Raw genomic sequence first — 17776 nt, 5'->3', positions numbered from 1 at the left:
CCCCCAAAGGACTAGTCTTGTGTTTGCGCCAGCGTACATGGAGGTAAAATTTTCCTCTTCCTATTTGTGGTAACGGTTAGGGTCGTAGTCAGACATTTTAGGTTGACGAGGTTTGATGTACTTTTAGAACCGTGAACGAAACATACGTTAACTCCATTTTAATTGAGGTGTTTGTACTGATGATATTACTCATAATGGTTTTCACCAACCTGTAACTTAATTTCGTATTTTCAGGGACAAAGACCACAAACTCAATTAGTCGATATTCAACCCCTCAGACGCTGGCTGAGCCACAGGTGTAGTCGTAAGCACGTTTCCATGATGTGGTTGATATGAGGTAAGATACTTAAGTTTATTCGCTATTGCAAAGTAGTCTATTTATTTTTTTAGATTTTTAATTTAACTGATTTGTTACTTACTGTACTTCCTTGGCTGCTGACGTAGGTAGATAACCATGTTTTTTGTTGGTCCTGGGGCTGGTATTTGCAGTATTGACGTTACTCGGTTTTATCCGTATCATATGTGTATTTTAGGTTGTAACTATCAGCCGACATTCCAGAATTCGATAGGACTTCCATGTATTTCATCTATTTAATTGACATTTTTCAATAAATTCATTCAAATCATATTTGTATCACAGTGTGAATTAATAAAACGAACTGTCCGACATTACACCTGATCAGTTAGTGGCAGTGCTAATTCAACAACCATAGAGTTCTGTTTATTGTTAATTTGGAATTTTAGGCATATATATATCGTATGCCTGAGCTCATCACTATTTTAATAATACATTTACATTCACTCGTGTTTTAGTCATTATTCCCAGCTTGACTCATTATTCCTAGAACTGCTACTTTCACAACATTTCTTCGGAAATCTGAAATCGCTTGACAAAGTAGTATTTTGGCATTTGACTTAAGTGTTTGCATGTGAGTTGCTAGTTTTGGACAACGAGCTTGGCCGACGTAGCTAGTTTACTAGCTTGATGAAGAAGAAATCATAATTCTATGATGGAACAAACTCCTATAATTTATAGAGCAAGTTTATTTTTATATTTTTTAATTGATTGCCAAATTGTAAACCGTATTCAGTAGTGTGATATGTTACTCATGAGTGAATAACTGTGGCGTCTTTTTGTGGTTGTTAAAGCCTTTGTTATCATTGGTGTTGTTGAACTCTGCTGAACTAAGGTTTGCAAATGCTGTTATTTCGTTAAACATTTCTGAATTACGGGCAACATTCAGTGATTTTTTTCCCTATAATGTAACTATGTTCACAGAACATTATTATGTTCCAATAATGTAAGTTCTTTTACATTTCATTATGAGAATATGCATGTTTAATTATAGTGTTGTTTTCATAAGAATTTATATACGTAAAAGAATCTGAATGTAAGTTTGTGACTAGTCCAGTCATGGATAGGATGGATAACATAGGATAGGATAGTCTAAAATATTTAGTTTAGTTTCTAAGCAACGGCTGTGTCATTGTTTTCTCTTAATTCATTGCACATTTTATGAAAAACAAATAATTTTCATAAAAATATATTCTAGAAGTTTACCCAATAGCCATTTTTCTTGGGTCGGTCCCTTTGGCATTCTCGAAGACAAAACTTGTGGATAGCTTTCTTTGGTGGTTAAAAATGTGATAGTAGACTGACAAAATTGAGAATAAAATTCCGTAATTTAACAGTGATGTGCGCTTGCGTGTGCGTGCGTGCATTTGTGTACTAACAGTAGTTAAATTTGATAGAAGTATATCAAATAATGGCTTTATTAGTTTATTTTGTACATAACATATTGAAATAATGTTTGGGACCTGATATTTACTGGTCTGTGGGAGTTTTTTTCTAAATGATGTACCTTTAATACCCTGACCAGTACAGAAAATGCATTATGCTAGAATGAAGTAAAGGTAGCACCTAGGTTTGAGTATGATCTGATCATCAGTAAGTTCTGCTATTCTGATGAAGAGGAAGCAAGAAAATGGAAAGCAAAGCAAGAGAAAGGAAGAGGGAATAAAAAGTTTTAGAATTACCAAAGAGGAGCCCTCAGCAATTTAGTTGCAGGCCCATTTATTTTCATTATTTTATGGAAGTGTGTTCTGTTCGACATAAAATGCATTCTTGAACCTGTGACATATATAGAGATATTTTAAGATGGTCAAAAATACATAAAACTCATCCTGGTTTAGTTTTAACTGGAGAAAAATTATTGATGACGTGTGTGTGTGTGTGCGCATGTGTTTGTGCGTGTACGTGTGCGTGCGTGCGTGCGTGCGTGTGTGCGTGTGTGTGCATGCGTCCATGTATGTGCACGCGCGTCTGTGCACAATTTCTCGAAGAATCGGCAAAACAGAATTAAATGTAGTAATTTCCCCATGGAAAATTAGATCTAAAGTTTAGTCATTCTGTTTATTCATTTCCGACATAGAAATACAATCATAGTATCATGTTAGCATGCCAATGCTAAACTTAGATTCACTAGCAGTCCTGCTTCTTGGTGCTTTGAGCTGTTTCCATGAATTATACAATGCTGTGTGGGTAGAACGGTGAACCATGTAAATATAATATGGTTAATGAGAGACTGACACAGCAGTGGAGGGAACAAAGAGGAATCTATCATTAAAACATGATAATGTCCATGCATATGTGTGTGTTGTGTAGTGTGGATGTAAGGTTTTCACAGAAACCCCATAAAAATCGCATCTTTTATATTAAAAGGTACATTTGGTGGCTATTTTTAATAAAATGTAAAAGTCACGCTTGCAAAATCGATGAGGTATTTATAGTTAAACAGGTTGTAAAGTAGTAAATGTCACACGCTTATTTTGTGAAACTCTGTATATGGCTAATAATTTCTTAATTAAGTTGGGTTTACTATTTCGTCGGTAATTTTGTAATTTTATAATGCCAAATTAATTGAATAAAATGCCTAAATAATGAAATAAATTGAACATGATTGCATGAATTTTAAATTCATAATCATGCCAAAATTCATGTCTAGGAATGCTTAACAGTTCCCTATGTATGTAATTTCTAAATTGTAGACAATACATAGATCTTCCATTAAGAACACATTGTCCAACTTGGACTTACTGGTTAATTAAACATCCAGCTCCACACATGAGTACATATAATTTTGTGTGGCGTGAGAAAGGCGTACACAGTGCTTTTGCACCGTGGTTCCCTGATTGTTTCGTCTTCTTTTTACAATGCTTTATCAGTTTTGGGTTTGAAAGAGTGCCGAGCAATCGCTAGAATGCGTGTTATTTCCCCAGTGAAAGTCAGTAGACGCAAATATTCATGAAACTTTGCTAATACGCTGCACGATTAATGATTAATCGTGAAGTCGTGTAATATTATTCGGAATCTGTTCTATGCAGCTGTTATGTGATATGTCCTTCTGATGTGTTTATCTGATATCAGGGGTAGAAATTAACTTTTGAACAAGGGAGTCCAACGAACTCCCTGCCCTCAAAAGGAGGGAGTCCGCAGCAAAATAAGGGAGTCTGCTGTCTGAATTTCAAAACTAAAGATATTAATAATGACGCATGTGCTTATTTTGAAGATTCATGCAGTTGCACGTCTGCCAAATTGTCTTTGAACATTTTCTGGATAAATACGGTAATTCCGTGAGGTTGTGCTCTGGAACAAACTAGTTAGTATATAGCAGAATTTTCAGGGAGTCACACGGACTCCTGCATATATGTCAAATCAGGGAGTCCGACAGTAGATAAGAGAGTATTTGACTCCGGACTCCCGTTAATTTCGCACCCTGTGATATGTATCCTGATATGTATACATAATTTACTAGCTATGCGTGGCATCTGATGTAAATGTTATCTGTATTATTTAGCTACCTCTTTCTTTGCGGTTTTCACATTTGTTACGTATGAGCGGTGATGTTACTACATGTAATTTGATGTAAGCCCATTCTGCGTAACGCTGGTTTAAAATGGTTATTATTGGTGATAGGTATCTAGGGGTAGAAATTAACTTTTAAACACGGGAGTCCAACGGACTCCCTACCCTCAAAAAGAGGGAGTCCGCGGCAAAATGAGGGAGTTCGCAGTCTGAGGTTTAAAATTTAAAAGATATTAACAATAACGCATGTCATAATTTTTAAGATTCATGCAGTTGCACGTCTGCCAAATTTTCTTTGGGCATTACCTGAAAACATATGGTAATTCTGTGAGGCCGTGCTCCGAACGAACTAGTTAGTATGGCAGAATTTGCAGGGAGTCACACGGACTCCTGCATATGTCAAATCAGGGAGTCCGACAGTAAATCCGAGAGTATTTGACTCCAGACTCCCGTTAGTTTCGCACCCTGGGTATCAGTAATATTCACTCCTGATAATATCATGAATAATCTCGTTTCTGTACTGAGTTCTTACATGTGCCAGAGGTGAGATGATACATACATGTGTAACTTTAGCTCTCGCTCTCACTCCATACAGCTGATGTAATTAACCATTATATCGTACGCTAGCATAGTAATCATTTGGTTGTAAGTATCACTACGTTGATGTTCGGATGTTATACAAATGCCGACTATATGCACGGGTGGCCCGTTTATCCCGTTTATCCGCCGTTGGCTTGGTCCGTTGACACTCAATGAGTAGAGAGTAATCATATATTGTTTGCCTCAGCATACACACCCCGCACCTAGCCACTGCGCAAACATTCAACAGTCCAGGTGCTGGCAGCAAACACTGGTCGCTTGACGGGCTACCAATGTCCCTACTACTACTATTACTACTACTACTACTAGTAGTACTACTCGTGGCCTGCTATATGGGTCTGAAATGTCGCTGAATGCACACACGTATATATATGGCCAAGCATCGTATCGAGCTTGTAACTATCTCTCGCTCGTTATTCCCCAGTCGTGCAGATGTCTGCAAAAAGCCTCCCCTTCAGTTTCAGCTGATATAAAATTGAGCGCACGCACGCACGTACGCACGCACGCGCGCACGTACGCGCGGCGATGGATGCAGTCGACCCGGCGAGCGGCACAGACAAGGACGAGGACTCGTCTTCCTCTTCGCAAGCTTCCTCCGCCGAGCAAGACGACGAGCGAGAGTCCGACGCAAAGGTGAACGGAGAAGAAGAAGAGGAAGAGGAAGAAGAAGACGACGACAGCGAGGCAGACGTAAAGAGCGGTCTTTCTGACGCAGACGAGGAGAGCAACGCAGACATCGAAGAGGAAGAAGACGAGAAGAGTGACGAAGAAGAGGAGGAGGAGGAGGAGGACGGTTCGTGCGAGACCGACGCGAGTTCGGGTAGAGCGGCAGCAGCGGCGGTGGTGTACGCACACAGAGTAGGTGGCACTGACCACTGTAACTTGGCTGACACTGACAGGTGATGACCATAATACGTTTAATAGAAGTTTCTCGTGTGTGTGCGCGCGCACACACTCCGATGTCTGTACCGCGCGCGCGTGCGTGTCGTTGTTTGGTCCGTCGTGTCGCTCGGACCGCTCAGTCACAGGGTCCTCGTTGTCGTATGTGCCTCTCCCGGGGAGGAGTGTGTGGTGATGCGTACACATGGCCTCCCGAACGAACGTTACCGGCTCCAGCCCCAGGACTGTTACTGTTACTGTTAGTTTACTTGCATGGCAATCCTTCCCCCCTCAGTGCGATTCGTTTATTTTCTACTGCTAGCTCCTTCCAGCTGCACGTGGGCTTGCGCTGCTTCTTCTCTGACCGCGTGTGGCGGAACAAACTTCGCTTTACTTGACTGATTAGATATTCCTGCGTCTCCCGTGTTATGTCCTCAAATGTACAGCGAGCCACCCTGCCGGCACCTTTCAGACGTGCCATCAACTGATTCTGCTAATTGTTGTTGTTGATGAGCGCTGCAACGCTGACTAAAATACAAGCAACTCACAGATGTGTGCGTGCGTGCGTGCGTGTGGGTGTGTCCGTGCGTGCGTGTGTGTGTGTGTGTTCGTGCGTGCGTGCGTGTGTGTGTGTTCGTGCGTGCGTGCGTGTGTTCGTGCGTGCGTGCGTGTGCGTGCGTGTGTTCGTGCGTGTGCGTGCTTGTGTTCGTGCGTGTGTGTTTGCGTGTGCGTGCGTGTGTTCGTGCGTATGTGTGCGTGCGTGCGTGTGTGTGTTCGTGTCGTGTTGTTACTCACTCTACGTGTTTCACTAATCCGATCTCGTAATGTAACATCTCATTGTTTGATTCCTAGATGCGAATAATAATATCGAGAAAGTAAGACTTAATTACGCAAAAAAAAAGTCTGCGACGAAAGCGTCCGTGTCACAAATCGGAACGAATTAATTTCGTCTCAATTGCGCGCTGTGATTAAATATTCAGCGTAAGGAATCTGTATACAACTATTACAAGTTTGTAAAGTCGTGATTGAGAAAAGCGACACGCTGCGACGCTCGCTTCGAAGGAGGCGGGGATGACGATCCGCCATTTTGCGTGTTTAATTAAAATCGGGCGTTGATCTTCTCTCATTAGGTCCGATATTGCTCCAGCAAAGGGTCTCTTCAGCATCTTCGGTAAGCAAAAGCACCAATCTAAACGAAAGAAACGGAACATTGAGCGTAATATCCAAAAGATCATGAAAATGAAAGAGTTAGCAGACCAGGATGAAAGTATGGAGGATGGAGATCCCCATTCACAAGGTAGATAGACAGATAGATAGATTGATCAGGGGCGGATCCAGACTATTTCTAGCACCCTCCTCATCCTGCACTCGTAAATTCAAAAGTTGTAGGCGTCTATCTCGAAACTCGCAGGCTCACCGTCAGTAGCGTCGATATCGGAGCAAAATTGATGAAGTTTCAATTTTGTTTATTGTGCCCGTGTTCGGCAGGGGAAAGAGGGGAGAAATTCGCCGACAATGGCGGACGATGTGCGGCAGTAGTGGATCGTCTATCTACCTTGGTTTGCGCGACGGATGGACGTACGTGCAGTGCCGACTTGCGCGAATCATTATAGTTGGCTCTACTGCACGCGATCCGTGTGCTTCATGTTGCTGCTTTCATTGGCTCTCTTCAGAAAACAATCCTTGGCGTGCGTACGTGCGTGCGTTCGTGCGTTCGTGCGTGCGTACGTGCGTGGGTTCGTGCGTGCGTGCGTGCGTGCGTGCGTACGTGCGTGCGTGGCTGGCTGGCTGGCTGGCTGCTGCCTCGGTACAGCTGCCCCTGTATGTATGTGCGTGCGCGCTGAACGAACGCAAGAGAAAGATCCACCCCTCCTCCCCCTCCCGCGACCTCTCTCGGTGGCTCGCTCGCTGGCTCACTCACTCACTCAGTCACTCAGTCACTCACTCACTCCCACTGGAAAACTAAAAATTTTAATGCGTGTCCAGCCGCAGAACCGAATTCCGTGTTAAATAACTAGTGTAAATTGTTTGGATCCGTGCCTGATCGATAAATTGGGTTAAGCATATGTCTACGTTATTCGGTGTATCTTCGTGTGTACGTATGGACAGTTTTTTTTTTATAAACTCATCTGCCAGAGCTTCTATAAAATTTGATGAGGTTCGTGGTTTAATCTTCACATTTATAGGTATTTATGATAGGTTTTACATAGGATGACACGCGACCATTACGAACTCGTTTTGATATACTGTACGCGTATGTGCGCGCCTGTGCGCCTGTGCGTGCATGCATGTGTGGGTTGTGTGTGTGCATGCATGCGTGAGTGTATGTAGGGTGAGTGCATCTGCTTGCGTGCCTGCGTTTGTGTGCGTGTGCGTGACTCATGTGTATGTTGTATGGGCAGGCTGTTTGTCTTGCGTGTGTGCGTGAGAGCGCCTGCTGCATGTGTGCGCGTGTGTTTGCGTGTGCGTGGGTTGGTTTATATGTGTGGCTGTGCGGGTGCGTGCGTGCTGCGGGTGCGTGAGTCATCCGTAGATTGGGTGGCCAGCTAGTGTGTTTGGCTTGCGTGCGTGCCTTTGTCCGCTGCGAGTGCGTGATGCTGTATCCGCGTGCGCGTGTGTGTGCACGTGCGCTGTGCGTGCATGCATATCTGAATGCCTGCCGCGTTCGTGTGTTTGGCTTGCGTGTGTGCACTGTATGCTGTGTGTACCGTTCGTGTGTATGTGTGTTTGTGTGTGTGCGTGCGCGTGCGTGCGTGCGCCAGGATGTTTGTGCATGCGGTTGTTTGCAGTGTATGGGTGCAGGCGAGTGTGTTTGTGGGTGGGGTAGAGGCGTCTGTATGTGTGTGTGCGCGTCGCCTCGTATATATTTTTTGTGGTCGAATATCTAACCTGCTAATCACTTAGTGGAGTCTTGGACACTGAATTTTACCGCAATATAGTATTTACCAACTGAAATTAACCTCAATGGCATAGGCAGAGTAGAACACGATGATACAATAATTCCACTTTAGCAATATGCTTGCATTTTATTAAGTGCACACAGTATCTGATATAATTAGGCTCTTGGTTGTATCCCAATCTAGTTGCATTTGATTACTGTCTAACTATCATAATTATATATAACTATACACATGTGTTTAGTGTGAATAAATATTTTTGAATCGAGTTGAATTGATGTGAATTGAATATTAACTCAGAACATTCATGCAAGAACCAACCTTTACAAGAGTATAGTGTCTACGTGGTAAAAGTCCTTCCAAGCTCAATGTTGAGAGTGAATGTTCTGGTGCGCTATAGTCTATAGATGATGTTATCAATGACAACGGTTATCTGCAAAGATAGAAATGGCATTCATTCAGATCCATACATGTACAACAAATAATATCGTCTAGTCATGGTTGATTATACCATATTACCACCCTTCTTATCAAATCTTATTTCTCCGACACTGAAATTCTTCACAAAAATTGGGTAATCAGATTTTCTATTTTATATCATGTTTTTATGTTGTTTTAGGTAGTTTGTTCTATATTGTTATTTGAATCAGTTCATAAAAATTAAGGACCAACATGCAACATTAAAAAAAAATTATCGGCCTCGTGCAGTGCCACGAACCCATCCTCAGAATTTAGTTCTGTGCAAAAACTACCCCTCAGAAACCAGAAAATACCCTGGTGTGTGTGCGCATGCATGCATACGTGCATGTGCATGTGTCTGAATGTGCATGTGTGTGTCATTGTGTGTGCATGTGCCCTGCAATTTATATAGATAGTCTTAGAAAGCTATTTTTCTTCCGAGTTCTGAGACAAGAATTTAAGCTTTGTTCAGAAGCCAGGTTCTGTCGATGTATTATAGTGCTAGATTAGGCACATTTCTATGGTTTACTTTTCCATGCATGTTGCATACTACTTGATGATAATTAATTCATTACAGGTGAGTCTGGTGAAGCATCTACTAGCAAAGGTACCGTCAAAGAAGAGATGGAATCTGAAAGTAGTTCCGGAGTGGAAAGCGAAGACGCTTCGGACGAATCTCCCGGAATGATGCAGGTACAAAAATCGCGTTAGTCCGCGCGGGAAAAAATTCCAGTTTTGATGTAAGAGTGCATATAATATCTTTGTTCTCTGCAATTGGGATGCTCATTGGGATCGGCGACATTTCACGTTCATTCGTTTATTTGTGAGTCGGGGAAACATTGTCTGTGTAGCGTTCCCGTCCACCCGAATGACTAATGATCGTTTGCCGACTTTGTTGTTTTGGAATAGCCTCCTCTCGGACAGTCTGAGAATAGGGTGGGTATTGTGCATGCCGTAACCTGTGATATTATTATGTGTGTGCAGTGTTTCCCCTGGCCAAAAAGGTGTGTAAGGTGGTAAATTTTTTGGTGTGTTTGCGCGTTTCGAGGTCCTAGCAAAGCGAGGGGTCCGGAGGCAAGCCTCCTAGAATATTTTTTTGTAAAAATGGTGTGATTTGGTGTATTCTAAGCTATTTTGGTGCACTATAAGCTCTGTTCTATGGAAGAACAGTGATTTTCGTCAGCGAGGCGGTGTTTTGGACAAATTTCTGTGTGGCGGTTGAGAATTTGAGCGAGGCAGCCCGCCTCGCTCGTGTCAATGCAGGGGAAACACTGTGTGTGTATATACGAACGACCACCCGTGTAGAATTCTTAATGATAGCACGTTAACGAGCGCGAAGCTCGCCCGAGTGAATCTGCGCGCCGCGTCTTTCCTCGCGCGCGAGCGGAATCCGATCGATTCGCGCGCGCACCTATCTCCGCTTTTGAAGCTCAGCTCAGAGAGTGCGCCCTGTCCTCCCACGCCATACACGCGATTAAATTTTAAGCGGGGCGGTGGGATCCCGGGAAGCCCTCTCCCGAGTTCACCCCCGTGTTTCGTCGTTTTTTGTCGCGTCGCGTAGCTGCCGCAGGAGCTGCTGAACTTCCCGGACGTGGCGGCGGCGGCCGCTCTGCTGATGAAGCACGAGGATGAAGCTGAGTCGGCTGGCAACATCCCGTCCCTGCCTCCCCATGGTGAGTACTCGCAGCGTCGCCCCGCGCTCTCCTCCTCCTCCTCGCATCTTTCTCGCACTCGCCTCTCCTCCCCTCGTGCTCTTTCTCGCCTTTCACTTCTTCTCACGTCGGCGACCCTCGCTCCTCCCTCGACTCTTTCTCTCTCTCTCTTCCTCTCTCTCCTCCTCGCCTCTCTCTCTCGTCTCTCTCTGTCCTTGACTCTCTCTCCTTGTCGCTTATTTCTCTCCACCTTGCCTCTCTCTCCTCGCTCTCCTCCTCGCTCTCTCTCCTCGCTTCCTCTTCGCCTCTCTCTCCTCGTCTCTCTCCTTGTCGCTTATTTCTCTCCTTCTTGCCTCTCTCTCCTCGCTCTCCTCCTCGCCTCGCTCTCCTCCTCGGCCTCTCTCTCCTCGTCTCTCTCTCTCTCTTCCTATCTCTCTCCTTGCCTCTTATCTGTCCTTGCCCTTCTCCTTGTCGCTATTTATTCCTCCTTGCCTCTCTATCTCCTCTGCTTCTTTCTCGCCTCTCTTCCTCGCTTTCCTTCCTCACCTCCTCTCCCCCCTTGCTCTTCTTCTCCTCTCCAGCGAGATCTGTGGCTTGCAAATTGCCAAGGCCCTGCACGGATTTTCTAGAGACTTGTTATTCTGTAGCGTAGCTCGTGCAGGACCATCAGTGGTGATGCCAGTGAGAGGCTTTACCACGGCGGTAGGTGAGCGTTGTCGCGTGGCGGCACTGCTTCTAGAGTTGTTGTTCCAGAACGAAGCTGATACGCTCGTGTCTGTTCATATATATATCCGTAGGTTCGTTAATTACGAATCCTCAATATGCAAGATACACGTATAATTTAAAGTAGATAAGTAGTATCGGTAATCCTTTTTTTGCGGCTGTAAAAAAGTTGCTCTGCCCTGTTGTGCGAATTTGAGTTGGAATACAAGAGATGGGTATTTCATTCATGCCATTAAATTTATATTGGGTTACAGTATATAGGACCTATTTTTCTAGTTTTGAATGTTCATTTGAATCTCGTGATGAAATTTGTTTTAGTATAAGTAGCCCACTGTATAGCGTTGTATTAATGGCTTCATGAAACGATCACGTTTTAATTGACTACGTCACGACATTTTCTATGGTGTATATTTATTTAAAAAAATTGTCATTTTATTACATTAAAAGTAAGTACTACGGGACTAAATTCTTACCCTATTAATTCTTACCTGGATAAGATTGTTTCTCAGCTAGTTAAAATATCAAAAACCTGGACCGATTTTGAATATTATGATCCTGACATTAATTTGTTGCTATGGGCTATGTTGAGTCACGAGTGTAGGTTTACATCGAACAATATAGTAAAATAGGAAGTAATAATGCAGCCATTTAACCATAAAAAAGTGAACAGAATTGGTTACATTTTGTGAAAAATAGTGGAAATGTTTTTTTTTTCTTTTACTATTTACGTGACGTAATCACTTTTAATGCATTACATAGTGAATGTGTAATCTCGGCTACAGATTTACGGAGAAAAATTACGTTACGGTAATCCCGTGCGTTACAATTACGTAAGCAATGTGTTCCAGAAAGATGGTTTGCAATGCAAAAATTCCATAACATGAATCACCAGGAAATAAATATTTATATGGAAGAAACTGCCTGCATTCATTCTTGAAAGAATTTATGTAGAGGTAATTTGTATTTTGTATCGATCATACATTGCTGTGGAACGTAGAAGTTTCACGTATGGGGAGTTATCGTAAACTTGATGTTACTTGTAATTCAATATAATAGAATAAAGATGGAGAAGTAAGGTGCGTACTGTTATTACTCTGAACTGCTGGGCTTTTTTCGACTCAGTCATCACTTAAAAAATTCTAATGTTGCTGGTCCTCCGACGACTCCACGAAAAGTAGCCGCGACCCAAAAGTTTGGTTTTTAATTTTGGGTTCCATTTTTAATTTTTTTATTTGATATTTTGTCTATATAATTTAAATATTAAATATAACTCTTTACTGGTGATCTGGAAGGATGCATGTTACATTCTGCATAGTTAAAGGCTGAACGACAAAGCATGCTGTTGGCAAACATTGAGGACAGATTAATTAACTATTATGCCTCGCAGACAAAAAAGCCTTACCTACCTTACCACTTAAAAAAATCATGCGGTCGGGGGAAGCACATAGAATTTTATTAAGGATGGAGTCAGTGCCCCCCACTGTGCTGTAGGTTTTTTGTGACAATTACAACATAATATACTATGAACAACACAACGAATAGAAGTAAATACATTCACATGTATATTTAAGGCTATCTTGGTTACCTCAAATATCAAAACTTCCATTTATTTGTACCGATGGACCTTACCTAATGATAGTCTGTATGGCACAATGCCTGCTGCACGTATGTTCCTCTAATTATTCTCTGGTTGGACGAACGTATTAATTAATTTGTAGAAGCGTTATGAAGCATTCATGAATTTTTAACGTGTTGATTGAGATGGTGTTATTGCAACCATGGTTTTGAACTGTGTGGTCACGGGCTAAATTCAGTGTGCCACTTCAGGGTGATATATTCGAGTTGTTTATTTTATGAATAATTTAGATAAAAAAGTAACTTCTATCCTATTTAAGAGGTGAGACCATGCCAATAAAACGGCCCGTCTCACTATTCTGTGCAGCAAATTTCATCGGTGATGTTGTTGCGGGTTGCAAAACTCCTATAATTAAAACAATGAATATTTTTATGATGCTTACATAATACATCCAACATAATGGACCCAAAAACGTGAGGAAATGCGGTAAACAGCGCAGTTTTAACCATAAGGAGCAAACAAATAAGAAAAACATGACGGGCATCGTTGACATTATTACCCTAGGGAAGGTCAAAATCGCTCAGATTTATGTATAGTTGTATCATAGACTTTAAACGCATCTACTCTTATCGTTGCAGTAATGGCATTTCACAATGACCACGCTTAATACTTAATAGCTTTGTTAACAAACTGCTGGCTTGCCTGTTAGATAGCGTGACATTACATTACTTTAACGCTCCTGTGTCGTTCTCGCAGCCACTATATACTAGGCTGATGTCACCAATTTAGTTCCCCTTCTCACAGATATCGCTGGTACAATCATCAACGTGCCTCCTCCTCCTAAACGCTCGGCCTCTTTAGCCGGCATTTCACTTAAGCGTTGTCGTTGCGTTAAAGAAAGGCATTTCTTAAATGAACTGCCACCAATCGAATGAAAATATGCGAGATGTGGTTTCGCTTATTTAGCGAACATGTTACTGAGTATTATATTGAATAGAAATTTGTACTGTTGATTGATGTTATATAAAACTATCTACATTGAGAGTGACGTAGACACTGGCTTCTAGACTCGTACCTACATCTCTATAGCTTAATTCGTAGTTTACCTAATGTCAAAATGAGCTTAGGTTAGCAGCACGTTCGGGGGGAAACAAGTGGCAATATCATGTTACCGCGTCGATTGCGAGTTAAACTGAATGGAATTCAATCGTTTGCATATTTTGTGGAAATAACGCATGTATTTGGAGTTTTATAAGACCTGGTAGTGTTACTGTTGACACTTCTAGTTACGTAAGAATACCCTACTTATTACCAGTGTGTATTGTAATGGTTGAAAACAGTACAAAAACGGTCGGGAATACTTCGAAATAATTACTTCATGTATACGATACTAAATATACTGTTATAAATACTTAATGGTATGCGAAATGATACTGCTACTTCTTGCTTAGCGCCAAAACAAATAATATATGTGTGGGTTAACCGTTACATGCCCGGAAAAAAATTAGCGGTAGGCTTAGGATAGGTCGAAACACATTTTTATTTTTTGAAATATTTTATCTTACGAACATGTCCGAAAGGATGTGCGCGTGTCTTATTGACAGCAGGGAACTGTCAATTAACATTTTTTTTTAATAAAAAAAAAAAATTTTTTTTTTTTTATTTATTTATTTATTTACTTTACAAGAAAAGTTGACAATAAAAAAGCTATTAGGGTTGCTGGGAATAAACTGGGGTTCGGTCGCGGAATCTAACCACACTATTATTTTGTTTTGGCCTTATGATGATTATTATTATGGTGATGGATGACGATGCGATAGCGATGATGAACACCTCTGTTTCAAATCATTACTTTAAAATTAAAAGCATCTTATTTAAGCCCGCGAACCTCCACCCCCCCTCCCCCAACACTGATTCGAATCGACCGCGCACGTTGCAGCCGCCGCGACGCTGCCTGAGGCGCGCCACGCTCGGTGACCTGGGTCGCGCCGCCGCGGGTCCCGCGCCGGTTCCGCAAGTACAGCTGCCACATCTAGCGGTCAACGAGCATCGACGCGCAAGGACTACCTGCTGCCCAGCGCGGCGCACCTGCGCAGGAGCTACACCTACCAACTGCCGGCTGTTGCGAGCCGCGTGCTTCACCGCGCGCCGCTCGAGGAGCACATGGCGGCGGAGCCGTGGACGCGGCGGCCGTCCCGTGCCGGCTGTGCGGCGCGAGTTTCGCTCGTACGCGGGGCTGAAGCACCACGAGATGCCTGCTGCACCGCCCGCGGGAAGCGCCACGTGCTGACGCGTGCTGGAAGTCGTTCCGCACCCGCGCGCCGGACCTGCGGAGGCACCGATGCGCCGCACGAACCGCCACGTTCGTGTGCGCCGACGGGCGGCAAGCAGTCTCGGCTTGCTGCGATCACCCTGCAGGTTAGTGTTCGGTTCCGTGTTTCGTTCGTCGCATCAGTCGGGTGGTTGTGCCAAGCAACCGACGGGCATCGATGAGTCGAGATAATCGGTGTTGAATGGTATTGGTCTATGGCTACCCGGATTATTGAAATTGATATAATATCTCATAATAATACATGTATTTTTTATTACTTACGGTATTCTAAAAGTGACTGTAAAGCACGTTTATGCTTGCGCTTATGCTTTGGTAGTTTAGTTTTAGATTTACTGTCTCCAAGCTGTAAAGTGACATACAAAATGAATAAAAGAGTCGTTTCATCAATGCTTTGCCAAATTTTATATTTACAATTTAAAAAAATTTTGATAACCGATTATTCGCATCATAATCAGAGGCGGGCTTGAGTGTTTGCCTGCCAAACTTGACCTCGACTTTCGATTATAGGTCGGCGAATCATGCGGTACGTCGCTACTGCAGGTTCACGGCAGCGCGATGCAGTCGGACGCGTACGATGTTCGCCTCTGTGCTTCGCACTGCGATCTACGCGATGCAAGTACAAGAGCTCGCTGCCGACGGCACGCAGGGAGAAGCCACCACGGGCAGCGTGGCGCAGCCGCCGAGAAACCCTGCGTGTGCATCTTTCTGCGGCTACGGAGCTAAGCCTCGTGAGCCGGCCGCTCAACGCCACCAGGAGACCTGCACATGGGGCCGGTTCGATGCCGAAGAAAAGCCGCTGGCGGGCGGAGGCCGGCCCGGGGTGATGCGGTGAGGAGTGAGGGGAGCGGGAGGAGGAGGAGGAGCGGGAGGAAGCCGGGCTGGCGGTCTATGTCGCGCGCGGACGGCCTGTCGCCGCTGGAAAAGACGTACGCGTGCTACTGTTTGCAACAAGCGTTCAAAGTCCGAGGTAGTCGGACTGCAACCGGCACCGAGCGCATGCGCACACCTGAGACCAGTATCACGGTGCGCCGTCTGCGGGCCGCGAGTTCGGCTTCAAGCACCACCTGCAGAACCACATGGCGATTCACATCTAACGAGATCGGTTCCGTGCCCGCCACTGCCGGTTCGCTGTCCAAACTTCAAGTCGGCGCTGCGGCCCCGCCAGCGTCGAGGTGTATGCACAACAAGGCGGAGCGCGGCCCGAGAGAGTCGCCGCATGCTGCAGATTGTGTTGCGGCAAGGCGTTGGTCTAGCCTCAGAGTCGACCGCTGAGAGACGCACAGAAGAACTGCGCGAAGGGCCGAAAGAGTCCGGTCCGCGCGGTCCGGCTGTGGCGAGCGCCCGGCACGGCGGGGTCTCGACGGCGGCGAGGGGGCCGCTCGCCGAGGTGTACGAGTTGGTCCGATCTGCAAGAAGCGCTTCAAGATCAAGGGCGACTGCAAGCGGCACATCCGCGCGCACGACAAGCAGTACACGTGCACCGTGTGCGGCCGCCACTTTGGCTTCAAGCACCACCTCAACAACCACATGGCGATGCACGCGGACGCGCCGACGCACCGCTGCCCGCTCTGCGACTACTCGACGAAGTACAAGAGCTCGCTGAACCGGCACCTCGGCACGATGCACAAGTCGAACGACGACAAGCGAGCCATCTGCCGGCAGTGCGGCAAAGGTTTCGCGCTGCCCTCCGCGCTGCGTCGACACGAGAAGTCCTGCGGGCTGAATCGCCGCGACGCGCTCATGTCCGAGCACGGCATCACCCCGGAGCTGTTCTCGGCGGTCGACCGCAGCGTCGCCACCGCCGGCGGAGCGTCGGCAGAGATCTTCGCGTCGTCGGAACACGGCGGCGCGCACGCTCCGCCGATGAGCCTCGCGTTGCAGCACGCGCTCATGCAGCTGCAGACGGGCGCGGCGACGATGTTGCCCGCGGCGACGGCCCCCTCGCAGAAGCTGCACGGCCAGACGGGGATGTTCCAGGTGGCGTCGCGGTCGACGGACACGTCCGACGACTCGGACGAGAACTCCGAGGACGAGGAGAATTCGCCGGTCGCCGCCGCCGACAACAACGCTCGCGGCGCCGGCGGCGGCGGGGGAGCAGCGAAGAGCGCCGACCGCTATCATCATCATCACCACCACCATTCGCAGCAACAGCAGCCGCAGCAGTCGCAGCAGCCGCAGCAGCAGCAGCATCGTTACAGTAAAGGCGAGCGGCAGGCCTCCGGCGCCAACAGCAGCAACAGCGGTGCCGCCGCCACCGCGCACCCGCTCGTCTCGCCCGGCGGCCCGAGAACTAATCAGCTCCCGTCTTCGTACGCCGGCGGAAACTCGTCCGCCGCCGCGTCCAATCAGAGCGGCCGCAGCCTGAGCGGCAACGTGGCGCCTTCGCACAACAGCGGGGGGAGCGCGGCGGCGGCGGCGGCGGTGCCGCCCCCGCCTCGCAGCACGAGCGTGCTGTCACCACTCTCCAGCAGCGTCATGTCTCCGCACAACAACAACGTCATGTCGTCGCCCCACAGTAGCGGCGTGCTGTCCCCGCACAGTAGCGGGGTCCTGTCCCCGCACAGTAGCGGCGTCCTGTCCCCCCACAGCAGCAGCGTTCTGTCGTCCCACGGCAGCAGCGTTCTGTCGTCCCACGGCGCCGGCGTCGGGGTGCTCTCGTCCCACGGCTTGTCCCCACACAACAGCAACGCGTCGGTGATGGCCCCGCATCACAACGCGGCCGCCGCAGCCGCCGCCGGCATCATGTCTCCGCTCGGCGGCAGCGTGATGTCGCCGCTAGGTGGCGGCGGCGTG

At 46.0% G+C, this 17776-nt stretch overlaps 1 protein-coding gene across 1 annotated transcript in view; it reads left to right on the top strand.

Moving 5' to 3' along the window:
• Nucleotides 1-4: 4 nt before the first annotated feature.
• The window catches only part of LOC106808162 (zinc finger protein 345-like), a 31052-nt gene continuing 13280 nt past the window's right edge, over nt 5-17776 (top strand). Inside the window, exons 1-6 of the mRNA XM_014810751.1 lie at nt 5-43; nt 235-337; nt 4924-5364; nt 6475-6641; nt 9278-9393; nt 10262-10373. Coding sequence (XP_014666237.1) covers nt 4991-5364; nt 6475-6641; nt 9278-9393; nt 10262-10373 — 769 coding nt within the window. The 5' untranslated portion in view covers nt 5-43; nt 235-337; nt 4924-4990. The remainder of the gene's footprint in view (nt 44-234; nt 338-4923; nt 5365-6474; nt 6642-9277; nt 9394-10261; nt 10374-17776) is intronic.

This window comes from Priapulus caudatus, unplaced genomic scaffold (assembly GCF_000485595.1).
Source record: "Priapulus caudatus unplaced genomic scaffold, Priapulus_caudatus-5.0.1 Scaffold257, whole genome shotgun sequence".
NCBI lineage: Eukaryota > Metazoa > Priapulida > Priapulimorpha > Priapulimorphida > Priapulidae > Priapulus > Priapulus caudatus.
The sequence above is the reverse complement of the archived record's forward strand: the minus strand, read 5'-3'. Positions and strand labels throughout refer to the sequence as shown.